This window comes from Balaenoptera ricei, chromosome 21 (assembly GCF_028023285.1).
Source record: "Balaenoptera ricei isolate mBalRic1 chromosome 21, mBalRic1.hap2, whole genome shotgun sequence".
NCBI lineage: Eukaryota > Metazoa > Chordata > Mammalia > Artiodactyla > Balaenopteridae > Balaenoptera > Balaenoptera ricei.
In genome coordinates, this window is record NC_082659.1 from 12,380,974 (window position 1) to 12,401,739 (window position 20,766).

General features: G+C 45.0%; 1 protein-coding gene across 3 annotated transcripts in view; it reads left to right on the forward strand.

The window, feature by feature from the left end:
• Nucleotides 1-4,340: 4,340 nt before the first annotated feature.
• The window catches only part of WWC2 (WW and C2 domain containing 2), a 163,585-nt gene continuing 147,159 nt past the window's right edge, over nucleotides 4,341-20,766 (forward strand). For all 3 annotated transcript variants that reach the window (XM_059909637.1, XM_059909638.1, XM_059909639.1), the window contains exon 1: nucleotides 4,341-4,850. In XM_059909637.1, the coding sequence (XP_059765620.1) occupies nucleotides 4,720-4,850 (131 nt within the window). In that variant the 5' untranslated portion in view covers nucleotides 4,341-4,719. The remainder of the gene's footprint in view (nucleotides 4,851-20,766) is intronic.

Consider the following 20,766-nt stretch of genomic DNA (forward strand, 5'->3'; position numbering starts at 1 on the left):
CTAGTTTGATTCAGGAAAGAAAAAGTTATCCTTACTTAGAAGTTCCAGTTTATATAATCCCTGATCTCCTTGAGGAGACAGGGGATATGAAAATACTGAAAACCAGTTCATCTTGTGCTACACATGAGTTGATTCAATAGCTTAAAGTTTATAACAATAATTCATTCAGAGATGGATTACACACTAGTAACGAATTCTTACACACATCACTGAAAATGGAGACCACATTTTACAAAGAAATAAACTAAATCACATCAAATTACTGAAGAGTTACAGGCCAAATTTAGGACTATAGATGGGTTACTTAATGCCATTAGACTTGTACTGATGTTTCTTTCCCAAGATTCAATCCTGAATCCTTAGGCCTTTACAGAATTTCAGATGGGTGACATTCGACCATGTATTTGCAGTCCTGACCTTTTGTTTGAGCTTGAGTCCCGACCTTTAACTTTCTGCTGGGTATCTCTAATTTCTAAAATCAAACCCCATATCAGATCCCTCTTTGGACGTCCTCATTTATTTCAGCTATTTGAGTTTCTCTTGATGGTCTAGATTCTTGGACTCATACCAGATTCCTCCTTGTGGTCGACTTACTGCTTAATCTAATCAGTAGCAAATTCTTGCCGGATCATTCCTTTTCATGCCTCCCTCACTTTATTTCTAATCCAGACCTTTATCTCTCTCATACCTATATTATCACGCCAGCCTCCTAACTAGACGGCTCCAGCCAGTCTTGGGCTCTTGCACACCAGATTCACCTTGGAGTTTCCAATATCCATTTCCTTCTACAAGCACGCCCTGCCACGCCGGTCCATTTTAGAATCAATGTCCACTCATCTCGACCCCACCCCTTTTCTTTAATGATCGTTTTCCTTATGTATACTGCTTTGACGAGACCTTTCTGACAGTCCCCATTCTCTTAATTTACTGTCTGAATTCTCCCTTTGACAGTAAGGAAGTATATAGGAGGCTGTGTTCTTTAAATTTTATGATTGGCTCCACCTGCAGTGAAGTTAACAAGCAAGTGGTTTTTGCACCTTGCTTTTTTTCACTTAAAGATCCTGGACATCTTTCCATGATCAGCACATACATTATCAGCACATACATTTTTATGCAATGCTTTTAAAATGCCTGCTGAGTATGGATAATTCATTTACTCAGTCCCTTAATGATGGATGCTGGTGGTTTTTCCAGTTTTGTTATTATGAAGCATGCTACAATGAACATCCTTGCATATCCTGAGGAAATTTAATACCCGTAGGTAAACCTGTAGCACCGGGATTGCTGGATTAAAAGTATACACATTTTAAATTTGGATAGTTATAACTAATTATCTGTTGAAATAAATTTCACTGTCTACTCCCATTTTTGATACCGCTAATTTTCCTGCCACGCAGGATCTGGACGTTGACGTGTGAGCTCTGTTTAATGGCAACTCACCCTCACAGACTATTAGTACCAGAGAAAATGTAAAGCTGGGAGAAAAGGGGGTTGAAGGCCCGGAAACAGACTCTTCAGCGGCGAGTGGTACCATAGACTGTGGTAATCTGGCTAGTGGTACCATAGACTGTGGTAATCTGGCATCCGGGACAGCAGACCGCACCATCCTTCTCTGCCAATGATCAACTGGAACCAAATGAAATCTAAATGTATCCATCTATAAACTAGGGATAATCTTCATTGTCTTAACCACTAGGAATTTTCCAAAGGGATGGTACTATGTAAACTGGGTGAACTCAGAACAGCAGAGTGAAAACTTGATCAAGACAAAAAACCCTGCAGAGGAGCAATTTTCCTTTCTGTCATTTTAACTGCTTTTGTGTGACCAAATGTTTCCTGTGCCACCCAGTGGGGGAGAAGAAGCGAGCTTGTCTCTTAAATGCTTCAGAGTTTTGTTTGTCTATTTAGGGTCCCTTTTTGAAGTCTTGAGATTTATAGAACAATAAATGTCATTTACCGCTGTGTGCTATTTTGGATTCCTCATCGGTTTCAGAAGTTGGGTAAGAATACTTACCTGAAAGTTTATCAAATGTGAAATAACACCGAGAAGTATTGGGCAGTAGTTCATCCCAGTGAAACAAACTAAATTGTGGCAACAGCAAAGTGTGTTACTTTTTTTTTTTAACAGTAGGATGCAGACATTTTAATATAATACATGTTTTCTAATTGTTTTCGGGGGGGGTAAGCACAGCAGGAATCAAGGTTTAAGCAAGAATGGCTTGGCTGGGTTGCCGAATGATGTTATTAGTATACCATAACACAAATTTTGGCCATGCTAATGGGCCAGTACAGACCAGTCCAAAACAAAGCACCTCGTTCACTCAGTGGTGTGAGAGATTAGTTTTAGCCAGGTCTCATCTTTTTCAAAGCATTCAGAAGTACAACCTTAAGATTACCCACTAGGATATCACATCTCACCTGGAACAGGAGAAGCTTGCCTTGTGTGATCACTTCCTGATCAATGGAGTGGGGCTGAACACAGGACCAGGAGGCGGGGGCTTCCCTTTGTTACGGGCGAAGCCTAGTTTCCTTCCTGGGTGTAAACGAGGAAGACCTAGAAAGATACAGTAAGCGAGTTCATCTTGGGTGACTCCGTTCCCCAGCTCCTGCGCCCTCTGGTAGCTCCTTCCCAGGAGTTCTCTCTAGAGTTTCTAGTAGTTAAAAGTTTCTGCCCAGATGCTCCAAGTACAAATACAACCCCTTCTAAGGCCCTCGCCCGAGATGGCAGGTCCAGTCCCCGCCGCGAAGCTGTTCCAAGCCTGACCCTCCGTCCTTCCTCTCCAGGACCACCCTCCTCCATCTTCGAGATTGACCGCAGCTGCCCCGACGGCCTGGAGAACCAAAGGCCGCCCCCAACCTCCAGGGCAGCTGCTACACTAACCGCGCAGCGCCAGCTCCGCGCCGTAGAGAATCTCAATTCACCTGACTCCCTTACCGGTCTGCGCACCCAGGAGGGGAGGCGGACGTTGTTCCAAACCCCCTGAAAGCCCTTGCTGTGCGCTGCGTCCCGCGCAAGGTGGGGAAGTCTTTACAAATTAGTTGGCAGGATTAAGCGAATTCACACCAAAAGGTGAATGATCTCCGGGTCTTCCTCCGGTTTTTTTTCGTTTTTGTTTTTGTTTTTGTTTTTTCACTCTAAAAGCAGCTGCTTAGTAACCCAGAGGAATATGAATGGGGGACGGTGGTGTAGACCTGGCTGGAGAGGAGTCTGGAGACTGGGAGGCTCCCTCCCAGACCGAGGGGCTGGGGGCACAAACGCTGTGTGTCCGGGCCCTGCCAGGCCTGCGGCTCGTGGCACCGTCCAGCCCGGAGCCCGACGTCCGGACCCTCCTCAGGGCCGACCAGGGCGTAGTAGCTGCTGAATAAATAAATACTTGTGGAAGGAGAGAAAGTCCACGTTCCTCCCCGGACACATCCAGGGGCTAGGAAAGCCTGGCCGCCGGGCCGCCGCGTTTTCCTGCCGGCGGGCTCGCCCACACCTTCTGGGCCTCGGCGGGGCTCCGGGTGGGGGACTTCCCGAGGCGCGGGCGGACGGAAGGGGCTGGCTCCCGGGCGCGTGCACGTCCAGCGCGGGGCCCCCGGGTGGAGCGCCCCAGGCCCGCGCGCGGCGGACGACGACGACGCCCGCGGCGGGGGGTTGTGGGGGGAGGGGGTGCAGTGGCTTCTCCGAGTCTGGCCCGAGCTTCCCCCCCGCAGCGGGGCACCGGGGCAGGCGTGTCGCGGCGCCCTCGGACCGCGGGATCCGCCTTCGCTTTCCGCCGCGAGGCTGAGGTCACGGAGGGCCGGGCGCCCTGCAGAGGCCCCGGGGGCGACACCGCCCCGGACGCGCCACTGACGCGCTTTCGAGCGCTGGCTCTGCTTTTCACACTTTCCCACCGCCCGGAACGCCCCGGGGTCCGAGGGGGCGCGGGGGAGCCTTTGTGCCTTCTCGGTTTGCTGGGACCTTGTCTTCCGAAGAGAGCCTCCCCACCCCTTTCCTCTCGAAAGTCTTGTGGTTTCCCTAGAAGTCGGAAGGCGGTGGAGAGGGCTGAGGAGACTTCTCTTTAGCCGCCTTTCCCGTCCCGAAACTCTAAAACCCCAAGTGTTCGGCCGTAGAGAGATATTTGGGGTCAAGGGGAAGCAGCGAGCAGCGCATTCCTTCTCCGTCTTCCCTCCCACCTGGCCCGCAGCTCCCTTCCGCCCCTGACTCGGGCCGCGGGAGCGGCAGGGTTAAGCCCTGGAATGTGGCGGCGAGGAATGTGCATGCAGATGAGCCGAGCGAGGGGAGGAGCGGGTGGGGGCGGGCCCCGGGCGGGGCGCATGCTAATCGCATGCAAATGAGGAGACCCGTCGCCGCCGCGGCCGCCGCTCCGCGGAGCTTCCCGGATCCGAGCCCAGACGGCGGCGGCTCGGGCAGCCTGGGCGCCGCGACCCTCGGCGGCCACAGGGGGACGGGGAGGAGGAGGAGGAGGAAGAGGCGGAGGCAGCGGCGGCGATCGCGAGGAGGAGGAGGAGGAGGAGGGTTCGCTCGCCTGCTCCGACGCAGACATGGTGGACTGATCCCCGGCGGGGCCGAGAGCAGGGTTTCCTGAGGCGCCCCCGCGCGTGGCCCCGCCGCGCCCCGCGCCCCGCGCCCCGCAGCCACTCGCCGGCGCCCGGGTCGGGCCGGGCAGTCGCGTTCCCGCCGCGTCCCGCGCCCGGTCCCTATGGAGGCGCCGCTCGCCGGCGAGGCCGCCGACCATGCCTAGGAGGGCCGGGAGCGGGCAGCTGCCGCTACCCCGGGGCTGGGAGGAGGCCAGGGACTACGACGGCAAGGTCTTCTACATCGACCACAACACCCGGAGGACCAGCTGGATCGACCCCCGGGACAGGTGGGCTGCCGGGCCGCGGGTGGGCGCGGGGACCCGCCTCGGAAGCGCGGCGGCGGCTGTTGTCCGGGAGACCTGGCCGAGCGGCGGCGCCCGCGGCGCGGGGGGCGTGGGGCGTCACCGGCCCGGGGTGCCGGGAGGGGTCCCGGGAAGGAGGCGCGGGACCGTCTGCCCGAGCCGTGGCTGCGTCAGCCGGCCAGGCACCCTGGAGCGGGCCGGTTGCAGCCGCCCCTTCGAGGGCCCTCTTGGCCACCCGCTCTGCGACGGCCCTGGGACCTTTAGACACTCTGGGCGCAGAGGGAAGGGTGGAATTGACGCCCTGGGCGGTCACAGTGTCCAGTTCACGGACCCAGAGGGGCCCCCTGAGCCCTGCTCCGAGCTCGCCTCCGCCTGAAGTTGGCCAGCAAGAGGCTGGAGGGTCCATTCGGCCTGGGAGGCGGGGCCCGGCCCTGGGCCTCCTGGAGGAGGAGGCCTAAGTGCCAGGCGGGGCCAGCCAGCCGTCCAGGCCACCTGTGGCATCTCTCTGGCCGTCCTTGGCTCCCATCCTTGCCTGCACGTTCTTGACGGGGCGCACCATGGTCGGGCCGGAGGCCCTGGGCCTGGGGGGGCCCCGGGCACCCTTCCTCGCTGGGCTCTGGTGGTGGGTGTACCTGACTTTGCCCCCCAGAGTTTAGAGACGCTTGTTTGGGGGTTTACTGCTTAGTGTTTATCTTCACCTGAAAACTTGAACTGACTCTCAGATCTTGAAAAGGCAGATGCTGTGTTGAAGTAAGAAGTGGTAAGATGAACAGTGGAACCGAACCTTGGTTATTGAGGAACGCTGACTTGAGCTTAGCGTGGTTTCTTGTAGTTTTCAACACACTTTTTATTCCTGCTCAGAAGTGAAGAGGAGAAACATAACAATATCATCATCTAAGGAGTTCAGGAAGTGAAGTTTAGCTGAATGTTCACAAATGTTGTTTCTCTTTTCCATCTTTCTTTTTACCCTGAAAAGGAAAATTTCTTATAGTTAGAATTATTGGAAGAACAAGAGGAGATATTCCTAATTGTAAATTTGTAAACTATTAAGGAGGTATTCCTATTTATAAATTTAAATAGTATACCATTAGGGATAATTCCAAATTTTGGATGTTTATCATTTCTGAAATTTCTTTCCACCTTTTTATGGAATGTGGCCTTAGGGGTTTATAACCTTTTTAGGTGCTTCTCCTATTAAACATTCCCCCTTTTCTCAATTTGAAGCTGAAATAGTTTCATACTTTATGTTCTCAGTTACTTTTATCCTAAGAATATTGTTTTTGAATGCTACTAAAGAGCAGTTATAAGAAAGTCACAAGTGACATTATAAATTTATGGAACAATCCTTGATAAATTATCCATGAAGGTATCGGTTTAGGTTTCCCTCTTGAAATGAGAAAAGGCACCTGTGCTGAGGTCCTGTCTTGCTCTAGCCTGGCTGCGTGTTGCTGACCTGATGAAAGTTATGACAAGCATCACGCCTTCACAGTCTCTCCAGATGTATTAGTTGTTGTCATAAACTTCACACTCCAAGCCAGTTATTGCACTTTGAAACTACTTAACAGATAGTAAATTTCAGTGATGATGGTGTGCACCCAACAGTGGCTTTTAAGGCACCTGTATAAATATTTGACTTTTACAGTTGTATGGTAATTCTTTCTGCTTTCTGATACTTGGAGTTTCAGGTTATTGAAACTGCAATGCATTCTTGAAATATTTAGGCATTTTAGATTCTCTTTTACTTCAATTTACATGTTTTATTAATATCATCTCATTTGTGTTTACCAGCAAGGATTACAAGACTGTGTAATGCCTGGGTAAAGCAAATAGAAAGTGAAGTAAAATTATATGGCTTGGCTTATCTTTATCACTACTTCTTAAACAAGTTAAGCATGTCTTTTATTTAAAATTGTTAATGGATTAACAATTATCATGAACTCTGTTTTTAGGAAACTGGGTAACCAATTCATTTGATGGGGACAAACAGTTTTGACTAAGGTGATTTGTTATCATCCCAGTTTGCCTTGAAGATGTTGGATCTTTAAGTATTTATAAATTTGACTGGTTATACATATTTCTGGATCTCAGTATTAGAGCTTTAAAAGACATTCTGTGAGATGAGTCAACATTGACATAGTTTAAATTTGGTTGTGTTTTATTTTAGGGCAGTGAAGTGTCTATAAGTCTTGCTAACTAGTGTAAGAGATGGTGGAAGAGGATATTTGGAGGAACTATTACCTCTAGGCAATTTTGTTACACACTTATTACCAAACATATGGGCAGAGAGGTGTTGCACAGGCCAATTGGAATGTGCCCCTTCTTTTACAGGATCAAATTACAAATCCTGAAAAAAAAGTGACTTGATAAACTGTGGGTCTGCAGTACTTTTGAACTTTTAAATCCATTTCATTAAGATGGTCATGATGATTTACCCAGTCATATTTATGTTAAGAAAGATAATTTTGTGTTTTTCATGGTCTATCAGAATTTGTGAGGTATTTCTGATTGTATAGGTAATTATGCAGATGTCATGGGGGAAGGCTGGGAGATTTCACAAGAACATAATTTTATTCAATAAGTAGTGATTTTAGAATATTGAAGTATTATTTTAAAATGCTTTTAAGCTTTTGGAGGTCCATTACATGATGCAGACTCTGCTGCAATGTGATCAGAGCTTTCCTTGCTCCACCTTTATTAGCTGAGAAAGCTTAGATGAGTGTCTGAACCCCTCTAAAGCTCCATTTTTCAACTCTAAAATGAAGATCATACCACCAACCCCATGGAGATGTTTGGGGGCCCCTAACTAGGGCCTCACCAAAGAGTAGTAGTTGTAGTGTTGTCATTCCAATTTAGGAACTGACGGATAGTTCCGGTTACCCCTGGAAATAGTAGAGGTACTGCACACATTTTCTCAGTGTTTTCGGTGTGACAGCCACCCTGCTAAGCTCTTTAACTGTGATCTCATTTTATTCTCCCAGAAGCCCTATGAGGTAGGTGCTGTTATTATCTTCCAGTTACAGATGGGGAAATGGAGTCGCAGGGAGACTGCCATTGTAGTTAAACGTGGAGCCAGGATTCGAAGCCAGAGAGTCTGACTCTGGAGCCTGTATCCTTTGTCATTCCTCTAGTCTTCCTGGACATCTGGGCATGCTCAGGGGTCTCTGGATGGAGGAGAACCTCTTCGCCCAGGGTTGACTTTTCAGGCTGATTGACCAGTCTTTTTTTTTAAATTTTTTACTTTTATGCAATTTTTTTTTCATTTTATACAATTTTCAAAGGTTGCTTTCCATTTACAGTTATTACAAAATATTGGCTCTATTCCCCATGTTGTACAATACATCTTTGAGCCTATCTTACACCCAGTAGTTTGTACCTCCCACTCCCCTCCCCTGTGTTACCCCTGCCCCCCGCCACTGGTAACCACTAGTTTGTTCTCGGTATCTGCGAGTCTGCTTCTTTTATGTTATATTCACTAGTTTGTTGAATTTTTTAAATTCCACATAAAAGTGATATCATACAGTATTTGTGTTTCTCTGCCTGACTTACTTCACTTAGCATAATACCCTCCAAGTCCATCCATGTTGCCACAAATGGCAAAATTTTGTTCTTTTTTATTGCTGAGTAGTATTCCATTGTATATCACATACTGTATGCCACAGCTCCTTCATCTATTCATCTGTTGATGGATACTTAGGTGGTTTCCATTTGGCCAGTCTTTCTTGGTCTTCAGAGGTTCCTGTCAACTAGGTAGGAAGCTGTGATCCCTGGGCCACGTAGGGTGAACGCCTTGGGGGTGTGGGTTGGGGACCCATCGAGCTGACCCCATTGAACCACGGTACTATTCCACGTAGAACTTGGAAGTTCAGCGCACTCTTGAGCACATTAGAAGTTCAGTTTGGGGCTCTGTATCAACCTGCAGAGATTACAGTTTTACTGTAACAGTCTTGACTTTGCCCTTCCTCTCCCCCCCGCCCCCGCTCAGTCCTGGGGAAAGCTCCTCATCTGTGACTCCTTGGCAACCCTCCTCACCCCAGGTAGGCCAACTGTTATTTTGCAGGTCTGCTCCCTCGCTCACCTCTTATTTTGCTCACCATGGGCACCCTTTGACCGCACCAAATGGTGTTTATGGTGGGCCATAGATCATGGCCAAATGGCCTGGTGCTTTAAAAAAAAACTCTATTCAATGTGGGAGAAAAAGGTGGGATGATGGATTTATTTGCCTCTTGGAGGAGTAGGTGGCTAAGGTGGGCAGGGCTCAGAGACAGGATGAGTGGTTTTACGAACTCCCAGTGGAATTCTGTTTGCTTTCCGTCCTCGGATTGGACGTTACCCAGGGATACAATAACTTTGTCTAGTTGAACTTAAAAGAGTTACCACCACACAAAGCGACTTTACATTAAAAAGGGCTGATAGGCCGTAATCTCTGGTTTATGGCTTGGATCAGATGTTGAGCAACCTGTACTTTCTAATTGAAGGGAAGAAATCCTGGGGGCTGGGGCTGGGGGACAGTGGGGAGGAAGAGGATGTCAGCTGGGTGTCACCAATGTCTGAGTTAACTGGCTCTCCATGCCCAGTTTGTGGCACCTGGTTAGGCTGTATGCAGCTCTCTGCTGTCTTTCTTTCAAAGTCAAAGCAAGTAATTTTGCTAAACCTACTTACTGCTGGAGTGTGAATTCTTCAAAAGACCTAATTGCTTATTCCTGCTCTCTGTATCCTTTGTATCTGCTTATTCCTGCTCTCTGTATCCTTTGTATCTGGTAGATGTTAAATGAATGTTGGTTAGGTCAGTTGATACAGAAAGTTCCTGAAGTTAATGAAAGAACACTACTAGTTGAGCTACTCTTGTTTCCAATTTCTTACTGTTGGGTTTTCATAACTATAGCCATAACCACCAACAACCAGAGACAATTGATTTTCCAGTTAGATTAAAAATAATGAGAGAATTAAGCTGCCGCATTTTGACTAACAGTATAAATATGTGAATTACTTATAAGAGCAGAGGACACAAAATCAGCCCCAATAGTCTTCATCACAACCGCCCTTGTCATAGATGGCTGGGAGTCGTCCCTCTCCAGGCTCCGTCCAAGTCTGGGTGCCAAGTGGTTACTATGATTTGAGTGATTATGGTATTTGAAGTGTGGAGAGGTTCTTAAAAGAAGGTTTTTTAAAAAAATCACCATGGGAAGCCCTAATTTAAACTGAACTATGCTGTCTTCCAAAAATTCCCGACAGAATATTTCTTGTTTTCAGCAGCTTGCTGTGATGTTAGCTGGAGTGAGCGGTGGTTGCCTGGTCCGTGACTGAGGTTTCTTCTCTGACTTTACTAGTCCATAGTTTGCACCTTAATTTTGTTGGAACTCTCAGGACAATAATTGCGTTGTCAAGAAAGACTATTATTTATAAATCAGTAATTTTTTCTTTTTTTGTTTTAGCAGCAAATCACTAAGTTGTGAGCTACATAATCAGCCACAGTGACATGTGGCCTTCAAGCAAGCCAGGATTTCAGTTTCCTGTGGGCAAGCCCTGGTGGGCTGGCAAAAGTGTAGAAGCCGTCCTGCAGCCTGAGCAGGCCCTGTGCTGCCTGCCTCTGGGGCCTGGAGATGTTGCCTTGTGGCTGGCACTTGCTCAGTTTTTCGGAGTAGTTGTCTGTAGGAAAATGATGCCACCACTCTAGAGGAGTGTGACCAGCCTCATTTTGCCGATGGGAGTTACCGAAACGGTAGGAAACAGTGTTAGCCCTAATGAAGTGTAACTTCCTTGAGATAGGGCCCTAGTCTTGTGTATGCTCTGGTCCTATGAACTTGACTGGTTGAACTGATTTCTTCTTAGAATTTTGGACTAATTTCTTCATCCATTCCTTTTTTTAAAATTTATTTTGTGTTTATTTATTTTTGGCTGCGTTGGGTCTTCATTGCTGTGTGTGGGCTTCCTCTAGTTGCAGGGAGCGGGGGCTACTCTTCGTTGCGGTGCACCGGCTTCTCATGGCGGTGGCTTCTCTTGTTGCAGAGCACGGGCTCTAGGCGCGCAGGCTTCAGTAGTTGTGGCACAGGGGCTCAGTAGTTGTGGCTCGCGGGCTCTAGAGCGCAGGCTCAGTAGTCGTGACGCACGGGCTTAGTTGCTCCGCAGCATGTGGGATCTTCCCAGACCAGGGCTCGAACCCGTGTCCCCTGCATTGGCAGGCGGATTCTCAACCACTGTGCCACCAGGGGAGCCCTCTTCATCCATTTCTGAAGCTCCTGTTACTGGAAAAATCACCACAGAAGTATAAAGAGTAGGAAAGGGATTTTTAAAGGTACAGTGTGTGTATAAGTTGTGGGTTAAAAATGATTTCCCAAATATATAGCTTCAGAATGTTTTCAGTGTCTTCAGTGGCTTTTTTCCCCAGTTATTTATTTTTTATTGAGATAAAAACATCACATAAAATTAGCCATTTTAAAGTGTACAATACAGGGTTTTTTTTGGTATATTCACAGTGTTGTGCAACCATGATCATTATGTAATTCCTGAACATTTTTATTACCCCCAAAAGAAACCCTGTACCCATTAAGAGCTCACTCCCCATCCTTCCCCCACGCCTGCTGCCTTTGGCAACCCCTAATGTACTTTCTGTCTCTCTGTTTTTGTCTCTATGTTTCTGCCTATACTGGACATTTCATATAAATGGAATAATACAATATGTTTCCTTTTGTGTCTGGCTTCTTAATGACATTTAGCATAATGTTTTCAGGGTTCATTCATGCTGTAGCATGTACCAGTATTTCATTCCTTTTTATGACTTTGAATAATAAGTTGTATGGCTATACCACACTTTGTGTATCCATTCATCGGCTGTTAGACATTTGTGTTTATTCTACTTTTTGGCTATTATGAATAATACTGCCATGAACATTTATGTATAATTTTTATATGAAAATATGTCTTCAGTTCTCTTGGATAAAATACCGAGAAGTGGAGTTGCTGGGTCATATGTTAATTCTATGTTTAACTTTTTGAGGAACTGCCAAACTCTTCCACAGTGGCTGCACCATTTACATCCCCAGCAGCAGTGTATGAGTGTATGAGTGTGTGAGTGTGTGAGTGTATGAGTGTTCCGGCTTCTCCACACCCTCACCAACACTTGCTCTTTTCTTTTCTTTTCTTTTCTTTTTTTAGCATTTCTGGTGGGATGAGCTAGTATCTTACTGTGGTTTTGATTTGCATTTCCTGCAGTGTTTTGATAGCCTCAGTATGACCCAAGTTTTCCTCCTTTATTCTAGCCTTTTAGCCTTTGCCACTCTACCCACCTTTTTTGTGTCTCCTAATAGGTAAAGGAAGAAGAGTTAGGGTGAATTAAAAGTAGAATCTACTGGCAAAGTACATATTAATTTTTGTCTTCATTTCAAATATAATATATTTTAAGAAGCATACATGTGAATCACATAGATAATGAATCATAATGTGTGTGTGTCTGTATACAGCCAGCTTATTCAAGATCATTTGCTGTTTAAAAGCTTTAAACTAGTAATATATAGTAAGAATTAAAATCATTTTTATTAATTAATTTTTTTTGTCTTTAAAAAGCAGTTGGAGGAAACCTAACAAACATAGCCTCAGCCAGGTGATCAAGGTAAATGTCAACAGTGATAAGTCGTGTTGATATACCGTTGATATGATGTGATGACCACTTTTTCTTTGCAATCTTTCTCCCAAAAAACTATCAAAACCCCAGTCTAATCATGAGAAAAACACCCACTAAATCTCAATAGAGGGCATTTCACAAACTGTCAGACTAGTATTCCTTAAAACTGACGTGGTCATCAAAACCAAGGAATGTCTGAGAAACTGTCACAGCCAGGAGCCTAAGGAGACAGGATGAATAAATGCAATAGGGTGTCCTGATGGGATCCTGGGACAGAAAAAGGACATTACGTAAAAGATAAGGAAATCTGCATCTTAGTTAATGACAATGTATCAATGTTGGTTCATTAATTTTAATAAATGTACCATTGCAATAGGGGAAACGGAGGGTGGGATGTATGGAAACTGTATTAACTGCTTGCTTTCTGTAAATCTAAAACTGTTTAAAAAAATTAGTTTACTTTAAAAAAAATTACAGAAATACACACAAAACAGTTGGAAGTGTTTTTCTTTAGTCAAAGTGGCCATACTATATAATTATGGTGTTTTGGTATACTTGAAAAGCAGGGGTGGGCTAACTATGGCCCAAGGGCCAAATCCCAGCCTGCAGTCTTCTTTTTGTGTAGCCCTCCAGCTAAGAATGGGTCTTACATCATTAAAGGGTTGTAAAACAAACAAATAAAAACAAAGAAGAATATGTGTCCAAGATTGTATGCGACCCATAAAGCCTTAAATATTTACTCTCTGGCCCTTTCCAGAACCTCTGATGTAAAGTGAGATGATAAAGTCTTTGAAATATTTTATTCAAACATTTAAAAGAAATATTAGTCTTATATGATAAAATGGCATGTTGATCAGTGATCATTGATTATAGCTTTCACAAATAACTTGGACTCTAGGCACTGTTGTATAAAAATAAATCAGACATGGATGCCGAGTTGGAGGCGTTGCTTTGCTTCTCTTATTACTTTTCTTCTAATGACATGCAGCATGTTACTTAAAGTTTTCCAAACCCGTTCTTCTCTGACGTAACTGGAATTATACACAGGGACAGGAGAGAAACAGGCAAAAAACTCCACAAACTTTTGGAAGTACCGTAGTTGTTTGTTTACAGTTTACTCTTTTTTTTTTTTTTTTTTTTTTTATTTATTTATTTATTTATTTATTTATGGCTGTGTTGGGTCTTCGTTTCTGTGCGAGGGCTTTCTCTAGTTGCGGCAAGTGGGGGCCACTCTTCATCGCGCTGCGGGGGCCTCTCATTATTGCGGCCTCTCTTGTTGCGGAGCACAGGCTCCAGATGCGCAGGCTCAGCAATTGTGGCTCACGGGCCTAGTTGCTCCGCGGCATGTGGGATCTTCCCAGACCAGGGCTCGAACCCGTGTCCCCTGCATTAGCAGGCAGATTCTTAACCACTGCGCCACCAGGGAAGCCCCCTACAGTTTACTCTTGGCAGTATAAATATAACAGTGATCTGTTTTGATCGTTGGAAACACTGACTTTCTTGGGACGTATTGATAGTATTTATAAGATCATACAGTTGGTGATGATGATCAAATAGAAAATAATTCCATGTACTATCTTTACAAAGCTGGTGCCTGTCACAGTTACAGGTGTTCCAAAGATGCCATGAGGGGCTAAAACTGTTTCGCACTGCAAATAATTTTTCCTATACTATTAACCCTGATGTCAGTCAAGAAATCATGGTTCTGAGAAGACAGCAGTGAGTAGCGTTGAGAACGGAGCTCACTGGGAAGTAGACCAGGAGCAGAGTAACCGAGCTAAGCTCTGGGAGCTGTTGCTTTACTCCTGTAACATGGGAGGAGCTACAGTGGTCCCAGTAGAGAATTTGCACAGAGGTGTACATTTAACCTGCTTTGATCTCACTGGGGGTGGAGGTAGGAGATTTAGTTTTGAAGAAATGTAGACATTATTTTGACTTAATAGTGACTTTTAGCTAAATAAGTCTCCCTGGTATTATATTTCTGGAAAAATGAGTGTGTTGGGATTTAGCAGGTGGAGAGGCTTTCCTCAGTGCCACTGGTGCCTCTCTGCTCGTGCTGTTTTCTCTCGGGCTCAAACTTGAGTAGTGACAATTCACGTTGTAGGAAAGGTTGACCTAGAGAGATTTGTGCTATAAACTCCTGAGGAAGATTCTGACTTAGTGAGCGACCGTGGAATTACTTTACTTATACTGCTCCATTTTATGCAGGAGGGTAATTTTATTAAGTGGCACTGATATTCAGTAAAGCTTAAAGCGTGGTAGAAAATGTTTACTCTCAAAACTTTGAAGAGCACACAGTTTCATTTAGGACCAAACTTTACTTTGCAGTTTTCTTAGTGTTTTGGTTTTAAACAGAGATAAATTCAAATGCCAGTCTGTTTTTTTTTCTTTGAAATTATGACAATGAAGGAATGTGTGGAATCCGTATTGTACGTGGTATCCCTGGGTTGTCAGTTTTGCCACCTTCTAGGTCCAGGTTTGCTCATTTTTGGCTGGTCAGTAATACTCTCTACACTTTATTCTTTCCCTTTTTGCTGATTTTCAGGGTGTTTGAACTTGTTAGAAACAGATCATTAACTAACTCCCCTCATTGCCTCCCCTCCCCCTTTTCTGCTAAGTGACACAGCTAGTGACAGCTCTCAGAGGACAGTATGTCTCTAAACCGGTATTTAACTTGGCTGAATGTTTAACATAACATTAATGCCCTGTTTTGCTATTGCAGCTCCAAAGACTACAAAGCTAACTTGATTGTCTAATACCCCTTCAGTCCTTTTCCCCTCTAAAGGTGTGCCTTTAACAGAGTGTATGTGGATACATTCTTGAGAGATTTCCTGATGTCTCATATGTAAGGAGCATCCGTGTGTCTGCAGCAGTAATGTTCTCATAAACTGATTTCAAGTCAGTTGGGGGTGGAGACCTGCTTTGCGTGTGTACCGTTCCTTTGTGCCCCCTGCTTTGCCTGCCTGACCCCCCCGGGACACTTAGGAACAGTGCAGAGCCCATACACACGGAAATGAAATGCAAGTTTCTGAAGGACCCTTGCCTTCTTCCAGCAGCTTCCACAGTCTGTCCCCAGCCTACTCTTACTGACTTGGCCTCCTAGTCACCCACTCACTCATTCATTCGTTCAGCCATTCATCAAACATTTATTGAAAACTCTATGTGCCAAGTACATGTATCTTAGGGACATAGCAATGAATAAAATCTGCAAGGCCTCTACTTTGATGGATTTTATATTCCAGTTTGGGGGAGACAGATTATAGAGGCAGTACTGAATGTGTCTTGATGAAAATAACCAAGGTGCAGTGATAATGCTGTCAGTGGGAGCTACTTTGAGTGCAGTGGTCAGGCCTTTCTGAGGAGCTGACACTTAGCTGAGCCATGAGGATAAGAAAGCACCATCCACGTGAAGATCTGGGGGAAGAGTCCAGGCAGAGGAACAGGTTAGGTTCCTAGCCGTGCTCTGTCCGGTATTCGATGTGATAGCTGCTAGGAGTATGTGGCTATTTAAATTAATCAAAATTAAATAAAGTTAAACATTTAGTTCCTCAGTCTCACTAGCCACATGTTAAGTGCTCAGTAGCCACGTGTGCAGATATAGAGCATTTCTGTCGATACAGGAAGTTCTGTCGGACTGCACTGTCCCAAAGCGCTAGGGAGGTTGGTATGTTCAAGGAACTGACAGGGAGCTGGTGGGACTACAGTGCAGAGATGGGGGTGGGGCAGTGGGAGGGCTTACGACAGGAGGCAGAGAGGTCAAAAAGGCGTCTGATCACGTACGCCTTGTAGACCATCAACATTTTAAGGGCATCCGGGAGCCACTGGAGAGTTCTCAGTTGAATGGAGGAATGATGGGACGTGTGTGTGTGTGTGTGTGTGTGTGTGTGTGTGTGTGTGTTTGTGTAAATATGTTCTTACCCATTTTTCAAAAAAGAGATCATTGCTCTGCGGAGAAGGAATCATAGCAGCTATTGCAGTGCTATAATCTAAATGAGAAACAATCAGATCTTGAACTGGAATGATGGCTTTGGCAATGGATTGGGGATATGTGTTTTAGGTGAAAGTGAAAGAACTGACTCATGCTTTAGATATGTGAGGCATAAGGAAAAGAGAGGGATGAAGGATTTAGTGATTTAGGGATGGGAAAAAGACCAAGGAAGGAATACGGTTGGTTGGTATCCAGTTGCATCAGCGACCCAGAGTTCTGTTGCAGATTTACAGGTCTGAGATGCCTATTAAGACATGCACGTGGAGGGCTTCCCTGGTGGCGCAGTGGTTGAGAATCTGCCTGCCGATGCAGGGGACATGGGTTCGAGCCCTGGTCTGGGAAGATCCCACATGCCACGGAGCAACTGGGCCCGTGAGCCACAATTACTGAGCCTGCGCGTCTGGAGCCTGTGCTCCGCAGCAAGAGAGGCCACGATAGTGAGAGGCCCGCGCACCGCGATGAAGAGTGGCCCCCGCTTGCCACAACTAGAGAAAGCTCTCGCACAGAAACAAAGACCCAACACAGCCATAAATAAATTAATTAATTAAAAAAAAAAAAAGACATGCACGTGGAGATATCTGATGGGCAGCTGGATATAGAGTCTGGAGTTTGGGAGACAGCTAAATTTGGGTATACGTAGATAGTATTTTTAAATTGTGGGATGGGATGAGACTCTTGGGAGAGAAGAAGAGGAAGAGGTCCCAGGACTGAGCCCTGAAGCATGCCAGTATTTTGGGGGGAGTGAAACCTTGTTCCAGCTAAGATGGTATATTTGTTTTCCCTGGAACATACCTTATACTTTCCACCACTGTGCTAAAGATGATGATTATAATGATATATGCACCATTTGTTGAGCCTTCATATATGTCATTTCAGGCTCCATGATGGCAGGTCCTGTGTCTGTCTTGTTCACTGTTGTATTTCAGTGTTTAGTTCTGTGCAAGCTCTTAATAAATACTTACTGAATAGATGAAACCTTTGACAGGAACCATTAGCACCCCCATTTTAGGAAACTGAGCTTAATAGGTAAAGTGGCTTGTCTCAGGGCACAAAGCTGTTAAGCAGAGGTGGCAGGACTCACCTATGTCTGTCTGACTTCAAAGCTGTGCTTTTCGCTGTGTGTGACCTCCAGGTACTACTCAGAAGAGCCCTTGGCCTTGGGTTTGGGCTTGGAGGTCACAGCTACCCTTGAGGACTTAATTTCAACACTTGAAGCTTTCCTCGACAGCTCAGCCCCAGATCAGCTCTTCCAGATTCTTTAATAGAACTCTCTCTTTTTTCATTGATTTAAATCCTAATGGGCAATCTGTTGTCTGAGATTGCCTTGGTTTCACAAGTGTGTAAATTACAGACCTGATTGGAATTCTATTTTACCTTGACTCTTGTAGTTGAGCTTAAGTCTTGAGGGGAAAAATCATCTCCTTCTGTAAATTGCCTTGTTAGAGTTTGCTTTACGCTACTTAGATTTGTATTCAGGCTCTGGCCTTGGTAAAAGGGAAGTGATAGAAACTTAGTGAGAGTATGGTATATTTTTGTTTGATTTATTTATGCTGTGAAACTTACCTGGAAGAATATAAGCACTTCACTAAAATGGTGGTTATAAAGGAATCTTTAAACTTGTACATTCCTTATCCCTGTCACAAGCTACCCTTTTTTTGTATTTGTGATAGCTGAACAATATACTCTGTAACTGCTGCTATTTGGGAATCTAGTATTCTTACATTTCTACTTTTGACTCCGTTTGAGATCCAAGTTTGTGAATTTTAATTAAATGCTCAGATTATGCATGTGAAAAATCTTTTGTTCCTGTGTTGCTATGAGCAACAGTTGTTAAAGTTAATCTTCCTTTTTAAAGGAATTGTGGGCAAATAAATACATGAATTTGAACAGGTTAAAAAAGGTCATCATTTAATGTTGTGAATGTTCTGCCTATCAAATAAATTGTTACTATGACCATAATGATCATGGTGAAGGGAAGAATGCGGTAGAAGTGAATAATCATCCGACACTTTGACAAAACATTCCTAAAATACTATTCAAATGAGGAAAGACTACAGGCTGCAGCCGAGTAGCCAAGCGTTGAGTCGTCCGACTGGACTGCGTTTACTATTGTGGCCGAAAAGAAGCCGTGTGTAGTGGTTTGCATAGAAAACCCATGATTTATCTGAAATTTCCCAACTTTCTTTTTTTTAAAAGCTCTGTCTCTCGTTCTCCCCTCACCACACTTTATCTCCTTCCTAAAGGCTTCTTTTGTCCTGATGGTATTTGTTTCATTGCTCTCCACCCTACTTCAGCCTCAATTTTCCTGACTCCTGGTGACTGCTTGCTATTTGACTCTGTTGTGTGATTGTCGATTATACTCCTCTGTGCTGGTTAAACGAGCAGTGTTTACCTAAATTAGCAGCGGTAGTGAAGGCACACGTTGGCCCATCTGAAGGCAAGTCCAGAGCCGGCCCGGCAGTGGAGGCTGCTGGATGGGTTTCCCTGAGTTCACTCTCCAGAAGGGCGCTAGGAATCGGGCTGGACTGCGGAAGTCAGCTCCCCAGTCAGAGGCACGAGGGCTGGGAACGGGCCGGTTTAGGGATGTATAGTGATAATGTAATTAATTCTCCATTGGAGAATGCAGGACTCAGTGAAGAGACGCCCTTTGTCCTCATGCTGCATTCTCGCCTCTTCCCCAGCTCACTCTTGAGAACAAACCCTGAAGCACGAGCCCTTTACACAGTTTGCAGGCACAAGACATAACTCTCTTCTGTAAGATTTCAGAAGAACCTGCGGAGCCTCTGCACCTTCAGGAGGGGATCGGGCGCCGCCTCCCAGGCGTCTCTATGTCGCCATCTGTGCCCTTTTGTTTTAAGATTTTTTTTTTTTTTTGATGTGGACCATTTTTAAAGCGTTTATTGAATTTGTTACAATATTGCTTCTGTTTTATGTTTTGGTTTTTTGGCCACAAGGCATGTGGGATCTTAGCTCCCCAACCAGGGATCGAACCCACACCCCCTGCATTGTAAGGCGAAGTCTTAACCACTGGACCGCCAGGTAAGTCGCCCGTGCACCTTTGCATGTTAGGAAACAGTGATTTCTCTTTTTGAAACAAAAGTCTTATTTTAATTTTGAAAATTTAAATTAGGTTTTTATATTTTTAATATGTCAGTTTTAAAAGCACAGATATGTTAGGATGTTAATTCTAAAAGATATTCTGGGATAAGAGTGAGAACTTAAATGAGCATGTAATATTTGAGATGGGTATTCACTTAACTCATTAAGGAAGGTTTTTATATGTAAATCATGGAAAACCATGCCTCTTGTATACGAGGCTCATTTCCTTTCCACTATTGTCAATTCTTGTTCAGAGTTCCATATTTAACCCAGAAATTCAGATATTCATTCATAGTGATAATTATATAGTTCTTAAGCAGTCCATTCAAGGAACTTGCATTTGTTTGTTGAAGCGTTTTAAAGAAAGTCACAACGGAAATAGAAGTCGCCTAAACCTCTGGTTTCATCATGATATCAGAAGTAATGTCCTAGTAATGGAGGTAAAGTTACCTTTGCAAGTATAGAAAGGACACTTTTAGTACTTTAAAATTAAATCCTTCTAAGTTAGTTAATAATTTGGGGATTTAAAAAAAAACCAGGAAAGCTGGCTTTCCTTTTCTGGTCTTGAAGAGTCCCATTTGTTGAAAAACTAGTTATTTTAGAATTTTCAAGGTCACAGGGTCAGCTGCCTGAAGGGTTGTGTGTATGTACGTGTACATATGTAAATTTTATTGAAAAACACCTTTATTCATGTTAAATAATCATGACGCATAGAATAAAATACTATGAATTGATAAAGAAATATGGGTACTGAGACACGAAGATCTCTACTATGATTCCATTTGAGTTAAAACACACACACTCTCAGGCTTCCCTGGTGGCGCAGTGGTTAAGAATCCACCTGTCAATGCAGGGGACAGGGGTTCCATCCCTGGTCCGGGAAGATCCCACATGCCCACATGCCGCGGAGCAACTAAGCCCGTGAGCCACAGCTACTGAGCCCACGCACCACAACTACTGAGCCTGTGCTCTAGAGCCCAGGAGCCACAACTACTGAGCCCAAGTGCCATAGCTACTGGAACCCGCGTGCCTAGAGCCCATGCTCCGCAATAAGAGAAGCCACTGCAATGAGAAGCCCGCGCACTGCAATGAAGAGTAGCCCCCTGCTTGCCGCAACTAGAGAAAGCCCGCGCGCAGCAATGAAGACCCAACACAGCCAAAAAAATTTAAAAATAAATAAATAAATAAAAACACAC